General features: G+C 34.9%; 2 protein-coding genes across 4 annotated transcripts in view; one reads left to right on the top strand and one right to left on the bottom strand.

The window, feature by feature from the left end:
- LOC126513754 (60S ribosomal protein L23a-like) overlaps positions 1-24181 on the top strand; it is a 313598-nt gene that overhangs the window by 7629 nt on the left and 281788 nt on the right. The gene's annotated exons all lie outside the window — the stretch shown is intronic.
- Glcci1 (glucocorticoid induced 1) overlaps positions 1-24181 on the bottom strand; it is a 70836-nt gene that overhangs the window by 36763 nt on the left and 9892 nt on the right. For 2 of the 3 annotated variants that reach the window (XM_050162300.1, XM_050162301.1), the window contains exon 2: positions 8561-8712. In XM_050162300.1, the coding sequence (XP_050018257.1) occupies positions 8561-8712 (152 nt within the window). Of the gene's footprint in view, positions 1-8560; positions 8713-11427; positions 11445-24181 lie in introns of those variants that run through there. The other variant, XM_050162302.1, reaches the window with a different exon arrangement.

The raw sequence follows: 24181 nt of genomic DNA, 5'->3' as shown, positions 1-24181 counted from the left end.
CCTGAAGCCATGAGCCAGAATGAATCCTCGTTCCCTAAGCTGTGGCTACTGCGTATCTTGTTGGAGCAATTATATGCACAGCTTGTACACAGCTTCCAATATAGCACTGAAGCCCTCACCACGAGGGCTGCAGCCTGAGTGTCTGCTGCCTTAGAAGAGGGAGAGGGGTGGAGGTTAAAACAGGGTCACTAAGTGGGTCTGGATTCAACCTGTTATCTCTACAAGACAGAAAATGCTAGGGCAGCCGGGCGGTGGTGGCGTACGCCTTTAATCCCAGCACTCGGGAGGCAGAGGCAGGCAGATCTCTGTGAGTTCGAGACCAGCCTGGTCTACAAGAGCTAGTACCAGGACAGGTTCCAAAACCACAGAGAAACCTTGTCTCGAAAAACCAAAAAAAAAAAAAAAAAAAAAAAATACAGATTTAAAAAAGTACTCAAAATCTTCCACGTTAATACTAACCACTTATTTTCCTTGCTAGATTTTAATATATAATGCTTTTAAAAATCTCTTATGCCTGATAATGAGTAATATAGAACTACTAGATACTGCCAAATATTTTTCACACCATTCCCAAAACTCCTACTTAATCATAAAAACCAACCATGCCCAGATAATGGCAAACTTAACAGCCAAAGGGGAAGTTTTCATAACAGATACTCAGTCTTCCATGCTTGAATCTCTAAGCCTAAAGTACTATTTTTATTTGCAAAATTAACAGAAAACATAATAGTTGACTGAAAGAATTCTGACCTTGCAATAATTATAGAATTTTAGGGCCCTTTCAGGATCTGAGGTAATCTATCATCTCTAAGCTTTTTCCTACCAGATCAGACTTACTGTTCATAATTGTATAACTGCATAATCAACTGTTAATACTAATAACAATATTTCTGAAATTTTCTTTAGTATCATTGTATTTAACCTTAATGACAGTGAAATATTATATTCTACTACAAAAGCAGTTATTGGATCTGAACAGACAGCTCAGTATTGCTTTTGCAGAGGATCTCAGTTCAGTTCCCAGTACCAACATGGTGGCTAACAACTTTTCTTAAGTCCAGTTCCCGAGGATCCTATGAACTCTTCGGGTCTCAGTAGGCACTGCACACTCATGGTGCCCAGACATACATGTAGGCAAAAGCACCCATACACATAAAAAAATTAAATAAATAAATAAATAAATCAAAGGTAGCTAATGTTTATCAGTATCTTATGTTCTAGATAACTATGTTAGAACCTTAACATGAATTATTTTGCATAATCTTCACTGCAATATCAAGTTATCCTCCAGCACCCAGAAGCACAGAAACCTTTTCAGAAGGTTTACACTGCTCCTTTCATCTAAAAAAATCAATCATTTACACACAATAAGCATTAGCATCTAAAGATACATAATGATTTCTTACATTATTTCTAAATTTTTATGAGCTAATTCTAAACTATAATCCTATAAAGGAGTTGAACAGTAAGTAGGTCCATACCAAATCAGTCATGGTCCCAGTACAGAGAGAAATATTTTGTTTCTTGTAGGTATATTTTTAGCTATACTAAGGGAAAACTTAGGGTTATTTTCCTTTTCTATTTTTAAAAAAAAAAAAAAAAAGAGAACAAACTATCTTTTTTCATTATAGCAATCCAAGTTCCCACTCCCTCCCTCCCATTCTCTCCATTTATCCCCCCATCTACTCCACAGAGAAGGTAAGGCACATTGCTTTGGGGAAGTTCCAAAGCCCATCCTACTATGCCTAGGCTGAGCAAGGTATCATCCAAAAAGAACAGGTTCCCAAAATGCCAATACATGCAGTAGGTATAAATCCTGATCCCACTGCCTGTGGCCCCTCAGTGTGCCCCAGCCACACAACTGTCACCCACATTCAGAGGGACTACTTTGGAACTATGCTTGTTCCTTCCCTGTCCGGCTGGAGTTGGTGAGCTCCCATTAGCTCAGGTAGACTGTTTCAGTGGGTGTACCCATCATGGTCTTGACCTCTTGCTCATATTCTGATGCCTCCCACTCTTCAACTGGACCTTGGGAGCTCAGTACAGTGTTCCAATGAGGGTCTCTGCATCTGTTTCTGGATGAAGATTCTATGGTGATATTTAAGATATTCATCAGTCTGACTATAGGGCAAGTCAAGATTGCCCCCTCCGCTCTACTGCTTAGTCTCATAGCTGGGGTCATCCTTGTGGATTCCTGGGAATTTCTCTAGAGTCAGGTTTCTTGCTAGCCCCACAATGGATCCCTCAATCAAGATATCAAGTTTCTCTATCCTTGCTCTCATCTCTGTCCTTCCTCCATCTTGACTATCCCGTTACCTTAAGTTCTCCTCCCACCTTGCCTTCTCCGATCCTCTTCCCCTTCCACCCTCTCTTCTCCCCCAACTCCCATGCTCCCAATTTTGTCATATGATCTTGTCTATTTCGACTTTCCAGATAGATCTATGTATGTTCTTAGGGTTCAGCTTGTTACTTGGCTTCTCTAGGATCATGAACTATAGGCTCGATGTCATTTGTTTATAGCTAGTATCACCTTAAGAGTAAGTACATACCATACTCATCTTTTTGGGTCTGAGTTACCTCACTCAGGATGGTGTTTTCGAGTTTCATCCATTTGCATGCAAATTTCAAGACATCATTGATTTTACCACTGAGTAGTACTCTAATGTGGAAATGTGCCACATTTTCTTTAACCATTCTTCGGTTGAGGGGCATATAGGTTGTTTCCAGGTTTGGCTATTACAAATAATGCTGCTATGAAGACAGCTGAACAAATGTCCTTGTAGTACAATTGAGCATCTTTTGGGTATATTCCTAAAAGTGGTGTTGCTGGATCCTGGGGTAGGTTGATTCCCAATTTTCTGAGAAACCACCATACTGATTTCCAAAGTGGTTGCACAAGTTTGCATTCCTACCAGCAATGAATGAATGTTCCCCTTACTCCACATCCTCTCCAGCAAAGGCTATCATTGGTGTTTTTGATCTTAGCCATTATGACAGGTGTAAAATGATATCTCAGAGTTGTTTTGATTTGCATTTCCCCATGGCTAAGGATGTTGAACATTTCTCCTTAAGTGTCTTTCGGCCATTTGAGATTCTTTTGTTAAGAATTTTGTTTAGTTCTGTACCCCATTTTTTAGTTTTGGGTTATCTGGAATTTTGATGTCTCAATTTCTTGAGTTCTTTATATATTTTGGAGATCAGTCCTTTGTCTGATATGGGGTTGGCAAAGATCTTTTCCCATTCAGTAGGCTGACATTTTGATTTATTTACTGTGTGTCCTTTGCTTTACAAAAGCTTCTCAGTTTCAGGAAGGTCCCATTTATTTATTGTTGCTCTCAGTGTCTGTGCTACATTTAGGAAGTGGTCTCCTGTGCCCATGCACTGAAGGCTACTTAACACTTTCTCTTCTGTCAAGTTCAGTGTAGTCAGATTTATATTGAGGTTTTTAATCCATTTAGACGAGTTTTGTGCATGGGGATAGATATGAATCAATTTTTATTTTTCTACATGTTGACATACAGTTATTCCAACACCATAGCTGAAGATGCTTTCTTTTTTCCATTGTATAATTTTAGCTTCTTTGTCAAAATCAGGTGTTCATGTGTGTGTATTAATATGTAGAACACATAAACTACTCAGAAAGTTAAATATCAAAAACCAAGCGATTGCTGTTACTTAAGGACATTTCAACAGAAGGCACAGGAAACTCAAATGGCTCTATCAACTGTAACTTTAGGTCAAATAAATTTCTGATCTAACTGGTAAACTGAAGGAAGGTTCTCTACTTTTAATTATTATTATTAAGGTATAATCACGTATTCTTTTGATTTCCTAAACAAATTCTTTTCAGGTAAAGGAGGAAGAGGCTGGATATTTTAATATTGTTTCAAAGAATGAATGAATATATTTAATTCAGAGTAGTGATTTTACTGTGTTATGACTACAGCCAACTGTTAAATACTTATTCTCAAAGACAGAGAAAGCTGCTGATGGAAAATCATGAAGCTCCCTATACAACAGATTAAGGAGATTAAAAAATAATAAAATGCTAACTTATGTACCTTTTAGCACATTAATGTTCCATAGCTTTACTAAAAGTAATTTAAAAAATAATTTAAAATAGTAAAATTCTATATAAGAAGAACATCACCTAGAAAATAGGCACACATACACAAAAAAATTTCATTCAAAATTTTGTTCTTTGATGGATTTTGTTGTTGTTGTTGTTTGAGACAGGGTTTCATTATGTAGCCCTGGCTGTCCTAGAACTCTCTTTGTAGACCAGGCTGACCCTGAACTCAGAGCTATGCCTGCCTCTACCTAAGTGTTGGGATTAATGGCTTAGGCCATTACATCCAGGGTCATTCAAGATTAAACAAACCCATTTCTTATTTTTAAGAGATACAAGTTTTGGTGGAATTGTTTGTCTGAGATAGGGTTTTCTTATATTGTCAAAGCTGTTCTCAAACTTCTAAGCTCAAATGAGCCTTCTACAAGTGCCTGGCTCAAAGAATACATGCACTGAAATTTCTTTCCCATATAGCCAAAGGAGATAAAGAGTGATGACAAAAATTGAGATTTTTTTTCTAAAGTAGTATAATCTATAAACATACTAGGCTAGTAAATTTCATTGATCAAAGTTCTTTCAAACTCATGTAACAAATAATTCAAATTGTATTTACACCATGCTAGAACACAATGGAGGGAAATCTTGCAAGACCTTTTCACAAAGCAAGCATAAACTAGCCTTAGTATTATCTCACATAAAAGAACAAAACTTGGGAACTTAATAATGAACTTCTTAATATTTAACATCATAAATAATGTATGCTATTGTATATTTACTTTAAGTCTCTGTAAACAATGCATTTATCTAGAAATGTTAATGTTCAACCAAATAACAGTCTATTAATGAAATTTACTACAGCTGGGATGTGGCATAGGTAAACTTTCTGTCTTTTGTGCTTGAGAGAATGTGTTCATCTCCACCATGGAAAAAGAAATTTTGAAGGGATATTTTATTATAAAATGCTGTAATGTATAACAGTGAAATGGCATTTGTTACATAAGCAACCATTTGTAATATGAAAAATCACTCATGAATAAAACATGAAATTAGTATAATCAGAATATAATACTAGAAATATTATACATCAACTATACTATGTCACAGCGAAATAATACCCACTGAATAAATTTGCTTAGAGACAAGAACAGTATTTGCTAGCATATTCAGTAGTCTGAAAGGTTGAGAATATTAGCACAACACACAATTCAAAGAAAAGACTAAAATAAGGAATGGGTAAAAGACAGAATTATTCTTTATATGATCATATGTCTGGAAAGCTAAAGAAAAATATCTAAAGATTTATCAAAGACAATAACATTATATTTGGATACAGTACAAATAAATTAGAAGGTAATCAAAGGCCTGAATTACAATAGCAGATGATAAAATACTAAGCGATATAAGCTTAACAAGAAATTGAGTGATTTTAAAAGAAGATTTGAGGTTTTTGTTCTAAAGGATAATAACAATTTAATAAACAGATAATTCTTTACTTGGGTAAGAGATAATATGGTAAAGTTGATAGTTTCACAGCAATATTATAGCAGAAAATAGTGTAAGATAAATTTAATAAAACTAAAGTCAGCCATAAAGTCAAGGCAGAATGTCTAGGATCATCAATCAAAAAGTTATTTACAGTATAAAATAATTACATCAACATGTACATATTTATTGTATTTCTACAGGCACAGAAATTCTCAAAGCATGTGCATCTACCCACTACCACATATAAAAATTCTATTAATAAAGATTAAATAAGACTCACTAGTTGGCTGCTATTACTCATACTCATCTAAAGTACAAGGACCATTATGACCCTAAAAGGCCCTACTTATTAAACAATTTTCCTTTCAAAGTCAAATTTTAAGTAAATGACCTCTATCCAGACCCAGGAATGGCAAACCCCCTTTCTGTACCCCAAGATTTATTGGCAATTAATTACTCTGACCCTATTCTAGACGTATGAAATTTGGACCCTCAGTGACAAAGCACATACATACCACAAGCCTACCTGTGTTGTGGGTTTATTTAGAACAAAACTACAGGAAGCCTGACTTCCATAATCTGATAGGACCTACTTACTGGGTCTTACTCCCTCAGAGTATGAATAGAATTTAATTTTAAGGATGATGATGATGATGATGCTTGTGTGAGGGGTGTATCCAAAATATCTATGATTGTAAAAAAACATTTCAAATTACAGAATATAGTATGAGGTAAGAAGAGAACAGTTTAGACTTTAGATGGGTTTGGGCCCATATAAACATATCCTGCCATATAACTCCAAGGAATCCCAGAATTTCCTGTCCAAAACACAACTTTCTGGTCCCTATGAAAATTTGTCAAAGGTGAGCTGTTTTTTATATAACTATATAATATAGACTATATAATGTGATAAATGGGTGCTCATGTTTACTAAAGACCCTGAAAAATATCAAAAGTGGCTTTTCCTACAGCTAGTGTTAATACCTAAAGGGTTTATAACATTTGCCACACTTAAGTATCATATTAATGGTGGAACAATGAATTAGGCTTCAATATACCAATTGTGCAGATAAAGAGATGTGCAAAAAACTTAGAACTTTTTTCTTTACCTCTGCACTACTCTCCACTTCCCAATTTCTTGGCATTCTACCCAAATATAACATTAATTCTATACTTTTTACGACAATGTGCCCTTAATCCAAGATCCTTTGGTATCAATCACTAATCTTTCTTAGAAATGTTTACTCTTTTGGCTTCTAAGACTATATTATCCAGTTCTTCTCTCTGCATTTCGTTCTTAAGGCTCCTGTTTCTCAGAGTTGTTTTAAAAGATAAATATTGTTTCTGGATAATGCCAGCACAAAGCATATGGTTAATAAACTTAAGATTTTCTTGCCTTGGGGGGTATAATCTAAAAAGAACAGCAACTATTTTCAGCACCATATCAGCTATTACACTAGGAAAGCCAGACATAATCTGTGTAAGAAATCTAGTTTTAATATGACTTAAATGCACGATCACGGGCAAATCATTTTGCTTCTCTGTGCTTCTGCTTCCCATCTGAATTATACAGCAACATTCTTGTGAAACTTAAACAAGATACAGGTAATAAAACAAGCAGTACATGGAATACAGTTAGTAAATGTTTGCCCCCTCTGCCTGTTTCAAAACAAATAGAACTTTTATCTTTCCAAAACTATGTTGAGTCATTCAACTTGTTTTCTTTTATTCTTTATATCTATACTTTATCATAACTGTGATTCCAATTCTTCTAGAATATGGTTCTCAGTCATCTCTGTCTGTATTTCTTTCTAAATGCCTAGGCCCAAGGTATACAAATTTTTCTTCTGAGAATCCCACTCTTTGCCATATCAAATTTATCCTTTTCCTTGCTAAAACAATAGAAAGCAAAAGATTGCAGCATTAAAAAATTATGAGGCAGAACTCATGGGATGGACAATAAAGCAACTCATTTCAGTTTCCAAGCTTGCCTAACATAATGACAAAAAAACCTGATAGGTAGGGTTTTCATAGACCATGTCCAAAATGCACTCTCCTGCATTCTTCCAATAAGAAACTGTAATTATTTTTAAAACTATTAAGCTCCAAGTGTACTTATTCTGAATGCCCTTAAATTTACATATTTGCCTAATCTAATACGTACTTATCTTCTATCTCTTCTATCCCTACCTGTATGATGTGTTCTTTATGCCCAATAACAATCACTTATATTTTAATATATTTCATGACTTTCAAAAAACATTTAGACTGGACAGTGGTGGCACATGCCTTTAATCCCAGCACTTGGGAGGCAGAGGCAGGTGGATCTCTGTGAGTTCAAGACCATCCTGGTCTTAAAGAGCTAGTTCCAGGACAGGTTCGAAAGCTACAGAGAAACCCTGTCTTGAAAAACCAAAAAAAAAAAAAAAAAAAAAAAAAAGGACCATTTAGTAAAGATAAAGTCAAAGCTCCTATCATAACATAATAAACAAAGATGTTTAGATACTTGTTTCTAACATGAGAGGAAATGTTCTTCAAATCAAAAGCTAGAAAGTCTTTTAAAATAGTGGAAATAAGAAAATGGAAAATTTCCTATTTTACTAGCTTTATAAAGGTCTTGGCTTTGTAACAGAAAAATAACCTCTCAAAATAGTTCATGCTGCTAATAATTTAGAGGCTATTTTTCAGGACCTGTGCAAACTTTTGTTCAAAAAACACATTTTCTAAAATGCTTCCCAGTCATTATCTTCATTTTATTATAGAACAATCTTTTTATTATAAAACAATCCTTAAAATGACAGCATGTCTCTAAAGTCATATAATACAGACTGAATTTACTTATTAAATAACTTAAAAACTTCTATAGCCAACTGAGAAAAATTATTATACTGTAGCATATTTAAAACAAGGAATTTTGCTTTGGTTGCCTATATTTCATATCCAGGATAATTTAATTGCATTCTAGTCTCAAAAATTAAAGAACTGGTTTTGCTTTGCTCATCTTACCTGAGTAGCTTTATCTTTCATGCATGAAGGGTAGTGAACATGAGGGTCCCGTGGCCACTGTCCTGTGAGGTAAGGTCCTGTTATCGCATCCAAAGAAGAGGTTCGCCTTATTGTACTAGAGGTTCGAATTTGTTGAGATTTTGGCCTGTCCACTAAAAAAGTGAAGAAAAAAAATTAGATTAGACGTCAGAGCTATTTTTAAATTAATAAACTTCAAAGTTTATAATATCATTTCGTCACTTTTTCTAGTAATATACAAACTCTAATAAGCCTCTTGTGTAAGTTGATGAAAGCTATGGACCCTTTTCCAAGGCAATATATTCGTGTGTGTGTGTGAAACACACCTTCTCACAGATCCTCAAAAGCCCAATCATTCTAGCGATCTGTAAGCTACGCATAATCTCTACTGTAACTCGAATTAAAATTCCATTGTCCCTCATAAACTACAATTTTTGTTTATAAATGCCATCTCTGCATTCACAATGGCTCTTTGGTACCATTGCTAAAATTAATTCCACAGTTATCATCTACTTTATGACACAAAACATTTTCACAATTTGGTTTGCCTTTATCTCACTGTTTGTTATTTTGCTACTCTTCCACATGACTATTCTAGAGTCATATAAATAATCTGTATTTTTTTTCAAAGAGTAGAACGTCTCTGTCTCTGAACCCTGTATTTCCTCTGCCTATATTTCTGTTCTTCCAAGTTCATCTGATCTCTAACAGCAGCTTAGATGTTAGGCATCAGACCAGTGCTGTGAAAGCTTGCTCAATATCCTTTTGTCTCCTTCCTTCTCTAGTTAAGAAATCTTCCATCCCCTCTGCCTTCATGGTACCCTAAATTTGTCTTTCTCTCCCACCATATCGTAATTTCAGATACTGCAGAATGAAAGGAAGCTGATGTTTAATAGTTAATGAATTGATTCATGACCACACAAATAACATTTCAACACTCTTATTTGTGAATGAAGAATTCAAAGCAGTAAAAGGAATTCATTTGTGTAATGAAATACAGCAAGGTGAAAGAGACAAGGAGAAAGGGACAGAGATCTCTGAACATTCTATACAGTTCGATCAGTCTGCTCCAAAAACTTAATTCTCTTCCCCATTCAGGTAGCATAAATATCTGTTGAAAATCAACATTATCACATGGAAAACCTAACATATAAAGAAATTTAAAGATTGACCATGTATCTACCACAAAAAAACCTTACTATTAATATGTACCTATAATAAAGTTCAGGGCATTAGGAACCAATCAAGTTCCCAAGACTCAGCCTTTACAGTCCTATTTTAAATCAGGAAGCACACTGCCCATATTACTAAAGATCAGAAAAAAAATTTTAATTTTTCACTGTCATTTAGATATTTTCTTGAAACCAGAATGCAATTAGTTTATCAAAATAGAGAAAAACCATTGTGTACACAGATGTTATATTATCTAGGCACTACCTTAGAAATGTAGCTTCGGTTTGACCTAAGGATTTTAAGAGAAAATCTAAAAATTACCAAATTCAGTCTTTATTTTTATTACTTAATGAAAGTTTACTGTGCACAAAAGGTAGAAAATCTAATGCTGTCTATTTCTACTGTTTGTAACCACCTGTAATTTGCTTTGTGAAGAAAATTATTAATTTTCCTGAGAAATAAAGAAGCTACATTTAGCAGTCAACCTATCAACTGAATTAAATAAAAATCTAGAGTTAAGAGCCACTTGATCTGTTACTTAGAAAGGTACTCTAATTCTACTACTGAGTTCTAAAATTTTTCTCTTTTGGAAAAAAATCCATACCTATATTTTTGTTCTTTACAATTTAATGCATGTCATTATTACTCATATGCACTGTAATTAAAATCTGCCTCATTTACTACTTTTTACTTTAAAATACCATCAAACTAAACATTATAGCTCCAAACTTTGTCTTGTATGTTTATTCTCAGTATCATCTAATCAAATTTAATGTGTATGTTCTATACACATAGACAAACTAATCTTTTTCTTGTAAAAAGTGAGTTTATCCCACAAATCCCAATTGTCATAGTCTTGTACTGTATTTTTTCCCATTTTCTAATGCTTCTTTCCTACTTGCTTTTTATTATTTTTTCCTTGTCCCTCTTTATTACCACCTCCTTTCAATTGTTTCCAGTACTTTTCCAAGTTTATAAAAACAATATTTACTAATTTTATAAACTGTGAAAAACAAAATTAATGTATAGCTTACAATTTAATGGCATGCCCTTCTTATGGTTTTTAAAAGTTACTTTATACTTCTTACACCAAAAAGAAACAGGATAAAAACAATTACTCCTTGAATGACAGACCCAATACTTAACTGTAGCTGCCCACTAATAAAGACACAGAAAATGAAAAGTAATGTGCTTCTTTCTCAGAAAGCTTTGTGCCTTTCTTTGAGGGAAACTCACAGTTCTATTAAGAAGCTAAATACACATTCAAAAGAATGTGCCTATTTTTCAAATTACAGCATATAGACTCTAGGTTAAGACTTCTTTTACTTTTAACAATGCTTTGAACAATTTAAAGAATTGTTCTCTTTATATAGAAACCCGTGTTTCTTTCTCCCAAAGCTTCGTGAGTTTTTTTGAGGGAAACTCACGGTTCTATTAGTAAATGCACATATACTAAATGTGTGTGTGTGTGTGTGTGTGTGTGTGTGTGTGTAAAAGCTGTACTTAACCTACTCTAAGCTTTTTGGAAGTTGTATCTAGCCTGTATGCTTTTCCAATTCTTTTTAAGCTGAATTATGTAGATTGCTTGATCAGCACAAGACATTGGGGTTCAGTACCTATCACCTCTAAAAAGTAAAAATTAAAAAATCCCCCTAGTCAGGCATGGTGGCACACACCTTTGATCATAGCACTCAGGAGGCAAAGACAGGTGGAGTTCTGTAAGTTCTGTAAAACCAGACAGCTGTATACATTGAGTTCCAGGACAGCCAAGACTACATAATGAGACCCTATCTCAGAAAAACAGACAAACAAAAAACAGCAGCAACAACAACAATCTCCAAATTTTATGGTAAATACAGATTTTAAAAATTGTGTGTGTGGGTGTGAACATGTGCTCAGATGTGTGTTGAAATAGGAGCGGCACTCCTAATTCAACAGATGTGTATGTGCACGAGTCTGCTGTCACGCATGAAAAGGTTATAGGTTGATATGGAGTGTTTGTTTTCCTCGCTGACAATGAAAGTATTTGTCCATGAAATAGCCATAACGACTGCATTTATCAAATACAATTATGATCAGGTTTATCAAATAATTTATTATAAATAGCAAAACAATTTCAACAAACTCAACTGTTCGTATTATTTAAATGAGTTGAGGTTTTGACTGCTTCAAGATCTAACTCTAGATGTCCTTAGATTTTATTGATTTGTATATATTTTCCACCAATCCCAGTTTTGATTTTAGCATAATAAATCCAACTTGCTAAAGTAATACAAGAGGCTATCCAGCTAATTTGCTCCCAACATTGTTTTCTTATTTTAGGGGCAATTACTGATAAACAGTAATTTTGAAAATCTGACATTTTAAGATAATAATCTCCAGTGGAAAGTTAAAATGGAATTTCTACAAAAAAAGTTTAAGAATGTTGGAAACATTAAGAACTTTAGCTATAGGGTAACATGATAAAATTCACCATCCCCTAAAAACAACACTTAGCAAGTAGTAAATATGTCTTATTTCTGAACATCATGCATAAAGTAAAGCATACAACACACAGAGTTCTCCCATTCTTTATTAGACTCAGTCTGTTATCATATACTCAGTTCAGTCTGTTTGAGCAAATAAAAACTATCAGTCCTCTAGGTTTAGACCTCAATCAAATCAAAGCTTTCCATTTACAATGACACAAAGCATAAACTTAAATCATTTATATTTAGATCTTTAAATAGAGCTACCATTCCTAGAAGTATTGTATAGACAGTAATTCTATGAAACAGCAGTCTCAACAGCACCAATAAGAATCAACTATTTTATCCTTAATTCAAGAACCTTATTACAACTGCAAAGAATCCTAACATAAAAGTATTCAGCAGGGCTGGAGAGATGGCTCAGTGGTTAAAAGCATTGCCTGCTCTTCCAAAGGTCCTGAGTTCAATTCCCAGCAACCACATGGTGGCTCACAACCATCTGTAAAGAGGTCTGGCACCCTCTTCTGGCCTTCGGGCATACAGACAGAATATTGTATACATAATAAATAAATAAATAATTTAAAAGAAAAAAGAAAAAAGTATTCAGCAACATGCTTAAGAAAACTAAGTACTAACATTATTTCTTCTGTTTATTTTCTATACAGAAATCATATAGCATTTTAATACAAACACTGAACTAATAATACTAGCCAATAGAATCAGTAGTGCATCATCTGTCATCTCAGTAACATATTCTTACATGGAAATGGGAAGCAGAGAAAGGAATATCTTCAAAGACTTTCTCATGCCAGCTAGCGTACCTTATGTAACAAAGAAGTGGCCTTTCTCAATCAAGTTGAAAAAACTAACACCTGAGTTTTCCTCGGCCCTTCACAGACATGCCTTGGCACAAACACATCCATACACAAGATCTGTTCTTGTTTTTCACCAAGCATTATTTGCCTATTAATACTATAACACTCAAGAGGCCGAGGAAGCAGGATCCTAAAGTCAGGATACAGCAAAATCCTGTCTAAGAGAATTTGGTAGAAGGAAGCTGAACATTTCAAATGAACTGTTCAGGGTACCAGGTCGCCCAAATTCTACAAAAGCTCAAAAGCCGAAAACTAGAACTAAATCTTTAGGATCCAGGTGCTCAAACACAGAGAGAGAGAGGGAAGGAGGGAGAGAGAGAGGGAGAGGGGGGGGGGAGAGAGAGAGAGAGAGAGAGAGAGAGAGAGAGAGAGAGAGAGAGAGAGAATATATATAAGATTGACTCAACAAAACATCCTGCTACATAAAGGGCAACAAGTTTTTCAAAATTTGCAATGATATGCTCAACTTCTAGATCTAACTAATTTTAATAACCAAGTCTGCTCCTTCAAAAAAGTCACTTTCCAAACTAAGCACTAGCCTTACAGCAAATTTTCAATAAAGAGCCCAGGCAAATACTTATGAACATTAGGAAGATAAAAGCTGAATAAAGATTTGGATAACACTAAAGATGTTTTGAAAAGCATACAGAAACATCTTTTGTTTTATACATATGCATACATTTATTTATTCATATAAAGGAGTTTAATTTGAGTTACCCTACACAAGGGATAATGCTCCAGAAGCTTTATGTTGCTAAATGCAAACCCCAATGCCAGGTCCAGATACATCATAATTGTAATGAGAAACCCAAAGACACCCTACCCCTGCAAAAAGAATTACAGGCTACTATCCCTGTTCTCATTTGAAGACGAGAACTTGATAAGACACTATGGTTGAAGACATCAATTTTTGCTCACAGGACATGGAGAAATCAAGTGGGTACTGACCAAGAAACTTCTTCTTGCCATATAGCTTTCACACTGTCAGAAGGATCTGATGTAGGCTGCTGGGAGGAAGTTAGCAACAGCTTTACCCAACTGAGAACCTTGTGAACCACAATGACCAGTATGACAAGATATGCCCATGGGTGCAATAGTAGCGTGAAATGTTACAACAGTGAACAGTTGCTTTACTAGTTAAGTCAGATTTAAGACTCACTCCACAAAGGAAAAGCATTTCTAGTACTGTTAATCCAGCTAAGAACCCATGATTGATGTACTCACAGGCCACAGGGGGTAAAGCTATTCCTATTATTTTGTTAAAAAGACACAACATCAAACTGTCCTGTAAATTCATCTCTCTGTACCTACAGATTAGTGCAGCTATCCATCTTCATCATAAGTTTCTCTGCACAGTGGTGGTGGTTAATATAAATTCATAACTGATCAAGGTGCAAAGAATTAAGAGTTCATGAGATGGAGTGCTCAGTCACAAACAAGGCATCTTTATCATCACCCCCTACCAAGCTTCAAGGACCATCACAGAAGAGAAGGCAGGAGAATCAGAGTGAAAACACTGTCTTCTGGACAAGATACCTGCACTCATGAACTCACACTAGCTCTGACTGCCTGCACGCAAGTAGCCAAGTCAGCCAGGTGGCACACCTTTAGTTCCAGCACTGGGAAGGCAGAGGCAGGCAGGTCTCTGAGTTCCAGGACAGCCAGGGCTACAACACCAAAAAGAAAAAGAGAAGAATAGGAGAGGGAGGGCTCATGAGCCTCCCTGCAGGAGCCAATGTTGATGGCCTCTTGGACAAGGGTAATTATGTATTCTTTAAGAAAATAGTCTCTGGCAGGTCAACCATACTCCAGTGGATGGCCTCACAACCATGAGAATATTAATAGTACTAACTGGACTCAGTAGGGCTATTTTTTAAAAAAAAAAAAAAAAAAGAAAGTGATGAGGGTGGATCTGGAAAGAGTTATTAGAAAAAGTGGGAGGTTAAGGTGATCAAAATACTATGGGAAAGAGAAAAAAAGCTTGAGTAAATATTCAAGCACTTAAATAAAGCATTAGTAGTGCAATGAAAGTTGACTGTAATAAAAGTCATTTACTGAAAAATATAAGGTAGTTTCAAAAGGCTTTCTTTATACAAAGTGCAAAGGCAAAATTAAAGACTGCTTTAATATGTAAGTAAACTTAGATGTTTAAGCAGGGTGAAACTGCAACCATAACAGTTTAGTTTTATTGAACGATTTAATCCTGACCCTAAAATTATGATACCGTATATCCATCTTAGAAGACAACTTTTACCCTTTAAAGATAGTGTTTTATAATGTTTAACCCATTTTAATCTTCATAGAAATAAAATCAAAATAGCAAATGCACTGAGACTGAAAGATTTTAGGTGGTTTTTCTCCAATTTCAAAATATTCTAAATAATACTTTTTTTTTTTTGGATTTTCAAAACAGGGTTTCTCTGTAGCTTTGGAGCCTGTCCTAGAACTAGCTCTTTAAGACCAGGTTGGCCTCGAATTCACAGAAATCCACTTGCCTCTGCCTCCTGCATGCTGGAATTAAAGGATTGTGCCACCACCACCCAGCTTAAAAATGATATACTTTTTAATCTGAGATTTGAAAATAGCCATAAGTTATATGCAAGTAGAGAATGTGTATGCCATTAGTTCACTATAGTTAAAGACAAAACTGATAAAATTCCACTTATAAATAGATTTAGCTTTAGTATATTTTAATAAGAGCTATTATCTTAGAAACTATAGGTTTAAATAGTTTATTATGTATTACATGAATATTTAAATATTATCACTACCAAATTATATTTTATCTCGCCTCATAATTACAAAGAATGATTTTTAAAAGAAATTAAAACTGGATAACTGAGAATAAGAAAAAATGGGGACCAGGCATAGTGGTGTATACCTTTAAATCTAGCATTTGAGAAGCAAAAGCAGGCAGATTCCTATGAAGTTTGAGGCCATTCTAGTATACATAATGAGTTTCATGCCAGCTAAGGCTACATTATGAGACCCTGTCTCAAAAAAGAAAAAACATGTAAGAAGGGGATATGTAACTCTATCCAATCTAATGTATAATAATATTGATTATCTAACATAATTCTGACTAGTTTAGTTTTCTAGTCAGCATGTTCTAGGCATTTTACCAGCATCCTTTATTGGTCTGTTTTCCTTGGCACAAAAGTAAAGAAAAATTAGATCATGACATGAGCCACTGTTATAGTCCATTTTTGTTGCAACAAATACTAGAAACAGGATAATTTGTAAAGAAAAGAGATTCATAAGGGTTCATCGTTCATCAAGCTAGTAAATTCAAAGGCATGGTGCTAGCATCTGCTTGAAATATAGATAAAAATTATAACTGAGGGAACATCACAGAAAGAGGATGCAGAATGAATATGAGCTGGATAATTGGGTAGAGTGCTGTGAAATACTTTCTTCAGGACATGACACATTGCATTCATTAATTCACAGCTGATATGGGTATCTTCATTAAGACCAAAATTTTAGCACAGAATGTTGAAGGAGATGCTCTCCAGGCCCCATCCCTTACTGTGGCGCCATTGTCTGTTGATGCCATTTTTCTCTGGAGGTGTGTGATCACTAGTTGGCTTCTCCTGTTCCAGGATACGGACACATGGGCAGCTCTGACTGGACTTAGGTTATAAAAAAAAATTAAAAGAAGAAAAAAGAGATTGGGATGGAGATGTGATGAAAGAAATACACGGAGGTAGAGAGGTGGGGGTGGATATATTTCATTACTAAAAAGTTTGAAAGTATCAAGAATTTAAAATTTATATTAATGAAAACTACATCTGAGTTCTTGCTGTGCAAATCAGCAAGAATTAAAATAATAACTTTAATGTATTTTAATAATAATTCTTCCTGAATCTTTTTTGAAAGAAATCTACTTGAGAAGAAATTGAACCTAAAGTATGCAAGCAAAGCAACTAAGGACGGCTGGGATGTAGGAACTGTTCAGCTCGAATCTTTGAAAATGGACAGCAAGAGCATGTTCAAATAAATATTGAACTACAGTAGAGTAAAACTAGTGACTACAGCATAGTAAAATCAGTGTTCTTTTTAACTATTCAGGCCTGAATTTCTGGAATATGTGATTATGTGATGCCAAATTCTTTCTAAAGCCAGACATCAAGATAATAGCTTTAGATATGTTTTAATGTGTGCGCGTGTGTGCACACACGTGTGTATGTGTATACACTTCTCCTATTCAATTATACTTTTGTTGAGTTGGCTAAGTTTATAAATGTATTTTCTTCTTAGTAGAAAGACAAAAATTAGTTTCTACTTAGTCTAGAAAAGAAAGAAACTGAAATCTGAGCAGCCACCTGCACTCTACTAGTACAGTTCTGACCTATTCTTACCCTCCACAGTAGATCATCAGAGTAAACTCCAAAGGCCATCCTAGAGAAGCCTACAGCAGATACCACGAAAGGATCCAGAAACAGGAATCCAGGATTCCCTTTACAGGAAATGGTTGGTCAGGACTCACAGACTTAACGATATTGCTATATGACAAAGACATCACAGAATGAAACCTTGTCATGAAGGGGCTAAAAGTGACTCTGAAGGGACAAAAAATAATCCACTAGACGAGTCAAAAACGAAGAGTCTTTTTAAAATACTGTTTACATTTTATTCAGAGAGAGTGTGTATCTGTACACAGGAAATCTTACAGAAGTTGGTTCTGGCCTTCCACCACCAGATTTTCGGGGACTGAACTCACGTTTTCAGGATTGAGAGAAAGCATCTTTACTCTCATAACCATATCATCTGCACCTCAAAATTTTAAAGCAAGAAAAGAATGAAATGAATTATTATTATGGAAACTCTATAAAAGAATAATCAAATTATATCAACTTAAGATACAGTATAAATAGATATAACATAAAAATGTAAAATGAGATATGTGAGCTACTGCATTCTTATAGTTTCTGTTATTTTTTAAAACATAAAAAAGCACTCTGGAAAAACTGTAAAATTTCTTCCCTATTTGAACAGCAACAAAATGACTTAATAAATTCCTGAAAACATCAGTCTGGCTAAACAAGTAAAAATTTGAAAATCTGTAGAAATGTAAGTCCAAGTGTATTTTAGCATGGAACTTATAAATGAAAAGGTTCGATTACTTAAAATACTTTGCTTCTAATAATAACAATTACAGATTAGCCAATAACAGCCTAATAATTGAACAGTTAAATCCACAGTAAACTGTACATGAGATGAAGGGAGAAAAGGTTTAGGAAAAGAATGACTGCTTAAAACCTTAGGGATGTATGACATCATTTAGGTTGATCTACTGATGCCAAGATTATAAACAGAAATCTGCACTAAAATATATGCAAACCCATCAATTTTCTCAACATAAAACAGACCAGTAAATTACATATACCCTACAAGTTGTATTTTCTCACAATAGTATCCTTAGACACAGCAAAGGTGAACAGACCATTGACTGGAAATGCAAAAATCTCACTTGTCTAGAATAATCAGAATGAAGGCTTCAGAAACAGGGAGGAACAAATGTTTACTCTAACATTTAATTTAAAAAATATTGACACCAAAGAATCAAATATGTAACCATGAAACAGTTTATCCAAAACTAAATGCTTCATTAGAGCTGATATAAACAAAAACAGAAGAAAAAGTCCTAGAAATAATGAACAAAGTGAAAACAAAATAAAGTGAAATGAAACCTTCATCAAGGCTGGGTGGGGAGTTAAAAAAAGAACAGATAAAACAGTAATTTGTGTTTGCATACACAGAACACATTCCATCCCAACAATTCTACCAATATTGCGCATAAAAGATTTCCAGGAAGCATTGGCAAGAATTGAAAACAACTTGAAAATAAAGCAAAGGGACTGACTGCTAGAAGTATTTCAGAATAGCATCATTCTTTTGTCCTCTAAGCATAAAACTGGTCATTCATCTTAGCCAACAGTAGTCTAGGAAAGTAACTGACTGAACAATTGTTGAGTCAAGATGGCACTCCCCAGTAAATAGGAAAGGAAGGTCCAGGGTTTATTAACATCTGAGTTAAAAAAAAATTAGCTTAAATAATAGAATAACATCATTCAATTCCAGTGCCTCCCAACATGAGTGAAATAATCAAGATTTTAATTTAGGATACAACTTGTCATTAAAAATAAACATCAGAATAGGACAACTATAATATAAACGTTGAGCACTGCCTCCAAACCACACCAACCTAATTATACAAAAAAAAAATAACAAGGTGATTGTCCCTTCTTCTCTCTCCCTTTCCACGTGTTTTTCTTAATCCTTTCAATGATGTGTTGAGGTAAGATAAGAACTAAACAAAGTGTTAAGATCATTTAGCAATCACACTAAAATACTCTAGTAGACTCTGGTCTTATTTCTCCAAGGTTACCATTACCTAAGATATCTCTAAACTTTTTTCAAGATGATTTTTCAATATTTTAATCAGAAACAGTTATAGGTGCTTTGGGAGGTGTTAGCTAATCATTCTCAAATAAATATATTCCATTGAAGTCACATGATCAACTTGATGAAGTGTCAGACATATTGACAATATACAATGGGTTGTACCCGCCTATTTAACAAATCAAAAAAGAAAGAGAAGGACTATGAAGGAGAACTATTAAAGTAACCGCAAAGATAATTGCAGGTTCATCACCTTTCTTCTAAGTTCTAAAGTATAGTAATGTGGGTTAGTGCTAGTTGCTGCTATTTGAAAAACCAAGTGGCCTATCACAGTAACAGCCTAATGTGTGTCTTCCTGGCTGACAGATGGCCCTCGGTATCATCGTTCAGTGATTCAGACTTCCTTCATCTTACAGATCACCATTCATATAGGCCTCATTAGTCTTCTGCAGGAATCTCTCGGTTCAGCTAGCAGAAGAGGGAAGATCAAGAATAAGGAAGGTTGAACTAACATTTTTAAATTGAGCAGGATGAAGTAAGTAATTTTGCTTCTTTAAAGTAAGGAGCAAGGCTATGAATGATAGTCTAGAAGTGGAAGTACAGGAAGATATAACAGGATTTAGCAAAAACAAAAATCTTTACAACAGAAAAGTCTAGGATTTATATTTGGAGACAATCTGAATCAAATTTCAAAATCAGTCTGTCTGGGCTATCATCATAATTGGTCATTGCAAACAGATAATCTAACCTAATCAACATTAAGTTCCTAATAACTTTCTTGGTTATTTTTAAAAGTTTTATTCACTCCTAAAAGATATTCACCATCATTGAGAATACCGTAAAAGAAAAGTTCTTTCAAAAAGGTTTAAAAAAAATGTTAGGATACATAAGTATTTCCTCAATATGATCTCTTTAAGTAGGTTTGGAGAATGGTACACTTACCTCGAAGTTCTACGAATTTACAAGAGAAATGTGACATATCATTTCAAACAGATTATAACTATTTTCATGTATGTAGCATCTAATAGGGAAAAAAACTCTGCAAAGCAACATTAAAACAAAATATTGAAGTTAAGTTTTCTGAGTAAGTTTAACAGTAGATTTAACTATAAAACTCTTTTAAACTATCTTTTAATTGATTATGCTTACTGCACATTTGCATCAAATATGCAGTTTACAAAACAACTTTCATGGGTCCGCTGTCTCCTTCTACCATGTGGATCCAAAAGACTGAACTTAGATTAGGCTCAGAGGCAGGCTTTTTTGCCTACTGAGCCACCTCACTGGCCTACAAAACAGCTTGTGATAAACTAAAGCCTCTTAGTAAGCTAGGAATTCAGTGCTATCATCTGTTCTAGGTTATAGGATTGGGAACTATTTGGAGACTGGAGGTTCTATTTTCAAATGCTTAATATCAATCTTACTGAAAGACCAGCACTTTCTGTTCAAAAAGGATTATATTCATCATCCCCTCCTACTTTTAAGAAAACATCCAATCTCTTAGTACTCTGTTTTCACATAAGTAGCACAAGGGAAAGAATATAATTGAATTAAGTCATACACATATAACAAGTCTCAATGTCCCAATCTACATGGTAAGTACAAAACAAGATCTCCTGAGTAAACTGAGAGCATAGGACATGGGAGACGGTTGGAGGGGAGGGGAGAGAAAGGGAAGGGAGGGGAGAGGAAGGGAGGAGAGCAGATAAAAATGGCATAAAAATGTATAGCTCAATAAAATCAATTTTAAAAAGTTAAAAGTAATTGTCAACTCAAAAAAATCTTTAGTAAAATTTCAAACAAGCTGATACAACATTAAAACATTCAAATGGAGGAATATATTTGGTGGGCAGTGACATACAAAAGTGACTAAATTCCTACTCTAAAAAACCCTGACATTTTAAGTAAGAACACATGTTCCTTAAATAGCTTCAACATAACAAAGACGTGTATATGGTGCTTAAATAACGTAGAGGAATAATAATTATCTCTACCTGAAAAAGTTGAGATTATCTGAAGGACTACTTTGCAAAGAATTCAGGAGTTTTCAGCAAAAACACACATATATTAGAGAAAGAGACATTCCTGAAAGAGACCATGAATCCAAGGCAAAGAATTACAAAGAATACTAACATATCCTTAAGAAAACAAAATTAAAAAAAAAAGTGAGTTCAAGCTAGTAGGAATACAAGTACAAAATGGATACATTAAGATGAGTGAGTCTTTTACACCAAGCTAAACATAGTAGACTTTATTTCTTATTAACCGTAACTAAGAAATCTTTTTACAAAAAAAAAAAAATCACATTTTTTTCTTCTAAAGATAGACTATACTTAATTGTAGAAAAATAGAAAAATAAAAATCCAATGGCAGGGAAAGACCTAAGAGTACTAAGCAGTCTATAGTTCAACAGGAAATAGTTGGGATCTATTGAGGGGACCTCTAGACCTCTAATTGGCAAGAGAAAAAAGACTCACAGACCAAAGAGAATTCTAAGATGGAATAATATATAGTAATCAGAGGGAGAAATAAGATAGAAGGAAAAGCTTTATGCTGGCCCAAAGTTGATGTAGGAGGGTATTCTATCTATCTGTTGTTTTATTGGTTAATTAATAAAGAAAACTGCTTGGCCTGATAGGTCAGAACACAGGTAGGCAGGGAAGACAGAACAGAATGTTGGAGAAAGAAAACAGAGTAGGAAACCGCCATGAAGCTCTGGCCCGAGATGAATGTGGGTTATAATCTTCCCAGTAATCCACAACCCCATAGTGATACACAGATTATTAGATATGGGTTAAAGCAATATATGAGAGTTAGCCAAGAAGAGGCTAGATACAATGGGCCAGGCAGTGTTTAAATGAATACAGTTTCCATGTAATTATTTCAGGTAAAGCTAGATGTGTGGGAGCCGGACAGGACGAAAAGCAGGCCTGCTCGCCTCCTCACTACACAAAGTAAAATAATAATAATCATCATCATCCAATACTCTAGGTCTGAACGTCTACCAGGACTATGTTCCACAGTGCCAACAAAGAAACCATTTAATCATTCCCACATCAAGTCTCTGAATCTAAACTTTAATCATTCAATATTCTGATCTTGATAATTGTACTTCTAAATCATATCTCTGTACAAATAAATCATTAAACCATAATTCAACTGTCCAACTATATATAGTTAAAGTTTTATTAAATTATTTATTTTCCCAGTATCATAAAACAATACGAGTCTACTCTTTCAAAGCATCTAAACTGAACATTAATTTCCATGCTAAAAGAGTATGGTGTGTTCTACTCTGAAAACACAGGTCTAAGAAAAAAAACACTAACAAATCTTCTTTAAAATATTTAGATTTTTAAGTTTGTAGGATATCGGGATATCAGTTTTAATCTGCTGTTAACAAGTCCTACCTCTAAGAATGGCCACTCTAGTCCACAGAAATGCCACACATACTTTCCAAAGATTTACTTCTTGTGGTGGTGTGCCCATCTGCTTATGGTTGCCTTCAGAAGCCAGATGAGGGGGTTACAAAGACCTGGGCGCTAGGAATGTAACTCCTGTAACTACAAGAGCAACAGGCACTCAACTTCTGAGCCATTTCTCAAGCCCTAGACTTTTTACTTTGAATTCCTGCAGGGTCTCTTGCTCTGACTGGCTCTAAGATCTCTGCCTTCCTGTCGCAGTCTCTGTAGCACCAATATTACCAGCATACATTGCCATGTCTAGCTTATAAGTACACTTTTCAAAGCTTGTTTCAATTTTGAATGTAAAAACACAATTTTGAACTCGCTAATTATGAAGGCTCTAACAGAAAAGTATGATGCATTTGTTGAGAATAATAAATAGGCTAGAAAGACAGCTCATTGGTGAAGAACATCTGAGTTTGATTCCCAGCACCCACATGCCAGCTTACGACTATCTGTAAGTCCAGTCCCAGGGGATCTGACACCCTCTTCTGGCCTCCATGGGCACCAAGCATTGTGGGGCGCAGGGATATATACATGCAGGACAAAATATCTATACACATAAAAAAAATACGTTTTAAAGCCGGGCAGTGGTGGCGCACGCCTTTAATCCCAGCACTCGGGAGGCAGAGGCAGGCGGATCTCTGTGAGTTCGAGGCCAGCCTGGTCTACAAGAGCTAGTGCCAGGACAGGAACCAAAAGCTATGGAGAAACCCTGTCTCAAAAAAAAAATATGTTTTAAAAAGTAATAAATTGTAGACAACCATGAATTCAAAGATTCAGATTGAAACTAAATTTTTCTCCAAACCCAATCAACAAACCTATTTCTTATCAACTTTAAAGTAAGCAGTTTAGTCCACAGGCTCAACATTTAAAGCATCCCTCCAGGAAAGAAACATAATTGTAATGACATAAGTAGTAAATTACCCCATAATCACAGGAAGAACTTCAAAACTCTGTCTAGTTGGGTCTCCACTGATTTTATGTTGTGTGAGTGGGAAAAATTTAAGTCATACCACTTGTATACTAAAATTAAAGCACCACAAAAAAAAAGATGATCATAAACCTCTATGTGGACAGAATATCGGGAACTTTTCATTATCTGGTGATTGTTGAGAAAGGAGTGTGATCTTCAAAGCACACAGACACATGTGTGCAATCCCATTCTCCTCTCCTATTCCCTCCTCTCTATGCCCAACCTCGGAAGCTTCATATAAA

Source organism: Alexandromys fortis, unplaced genomic scaffold, assembly GCF_014885135.2.
Source record: "Alexandromys fortis isolate MF-2015 unplaced genomic scaffold, M_Fortis_MF-2015_v1.1 scaffold_110, whole genome shotgun sequence".
Classification (NCBI taxonomy): Eukaryota; Metazoa; Chordata; class Mammalia; order Rodentia; family Cricetidae; genus Alexandromys; species Alexandromys fortis.
Note: the sequence above shows the minus strand (reverse complement) of the source record. Positions and strands in the feature narration are given on the sequence as shown.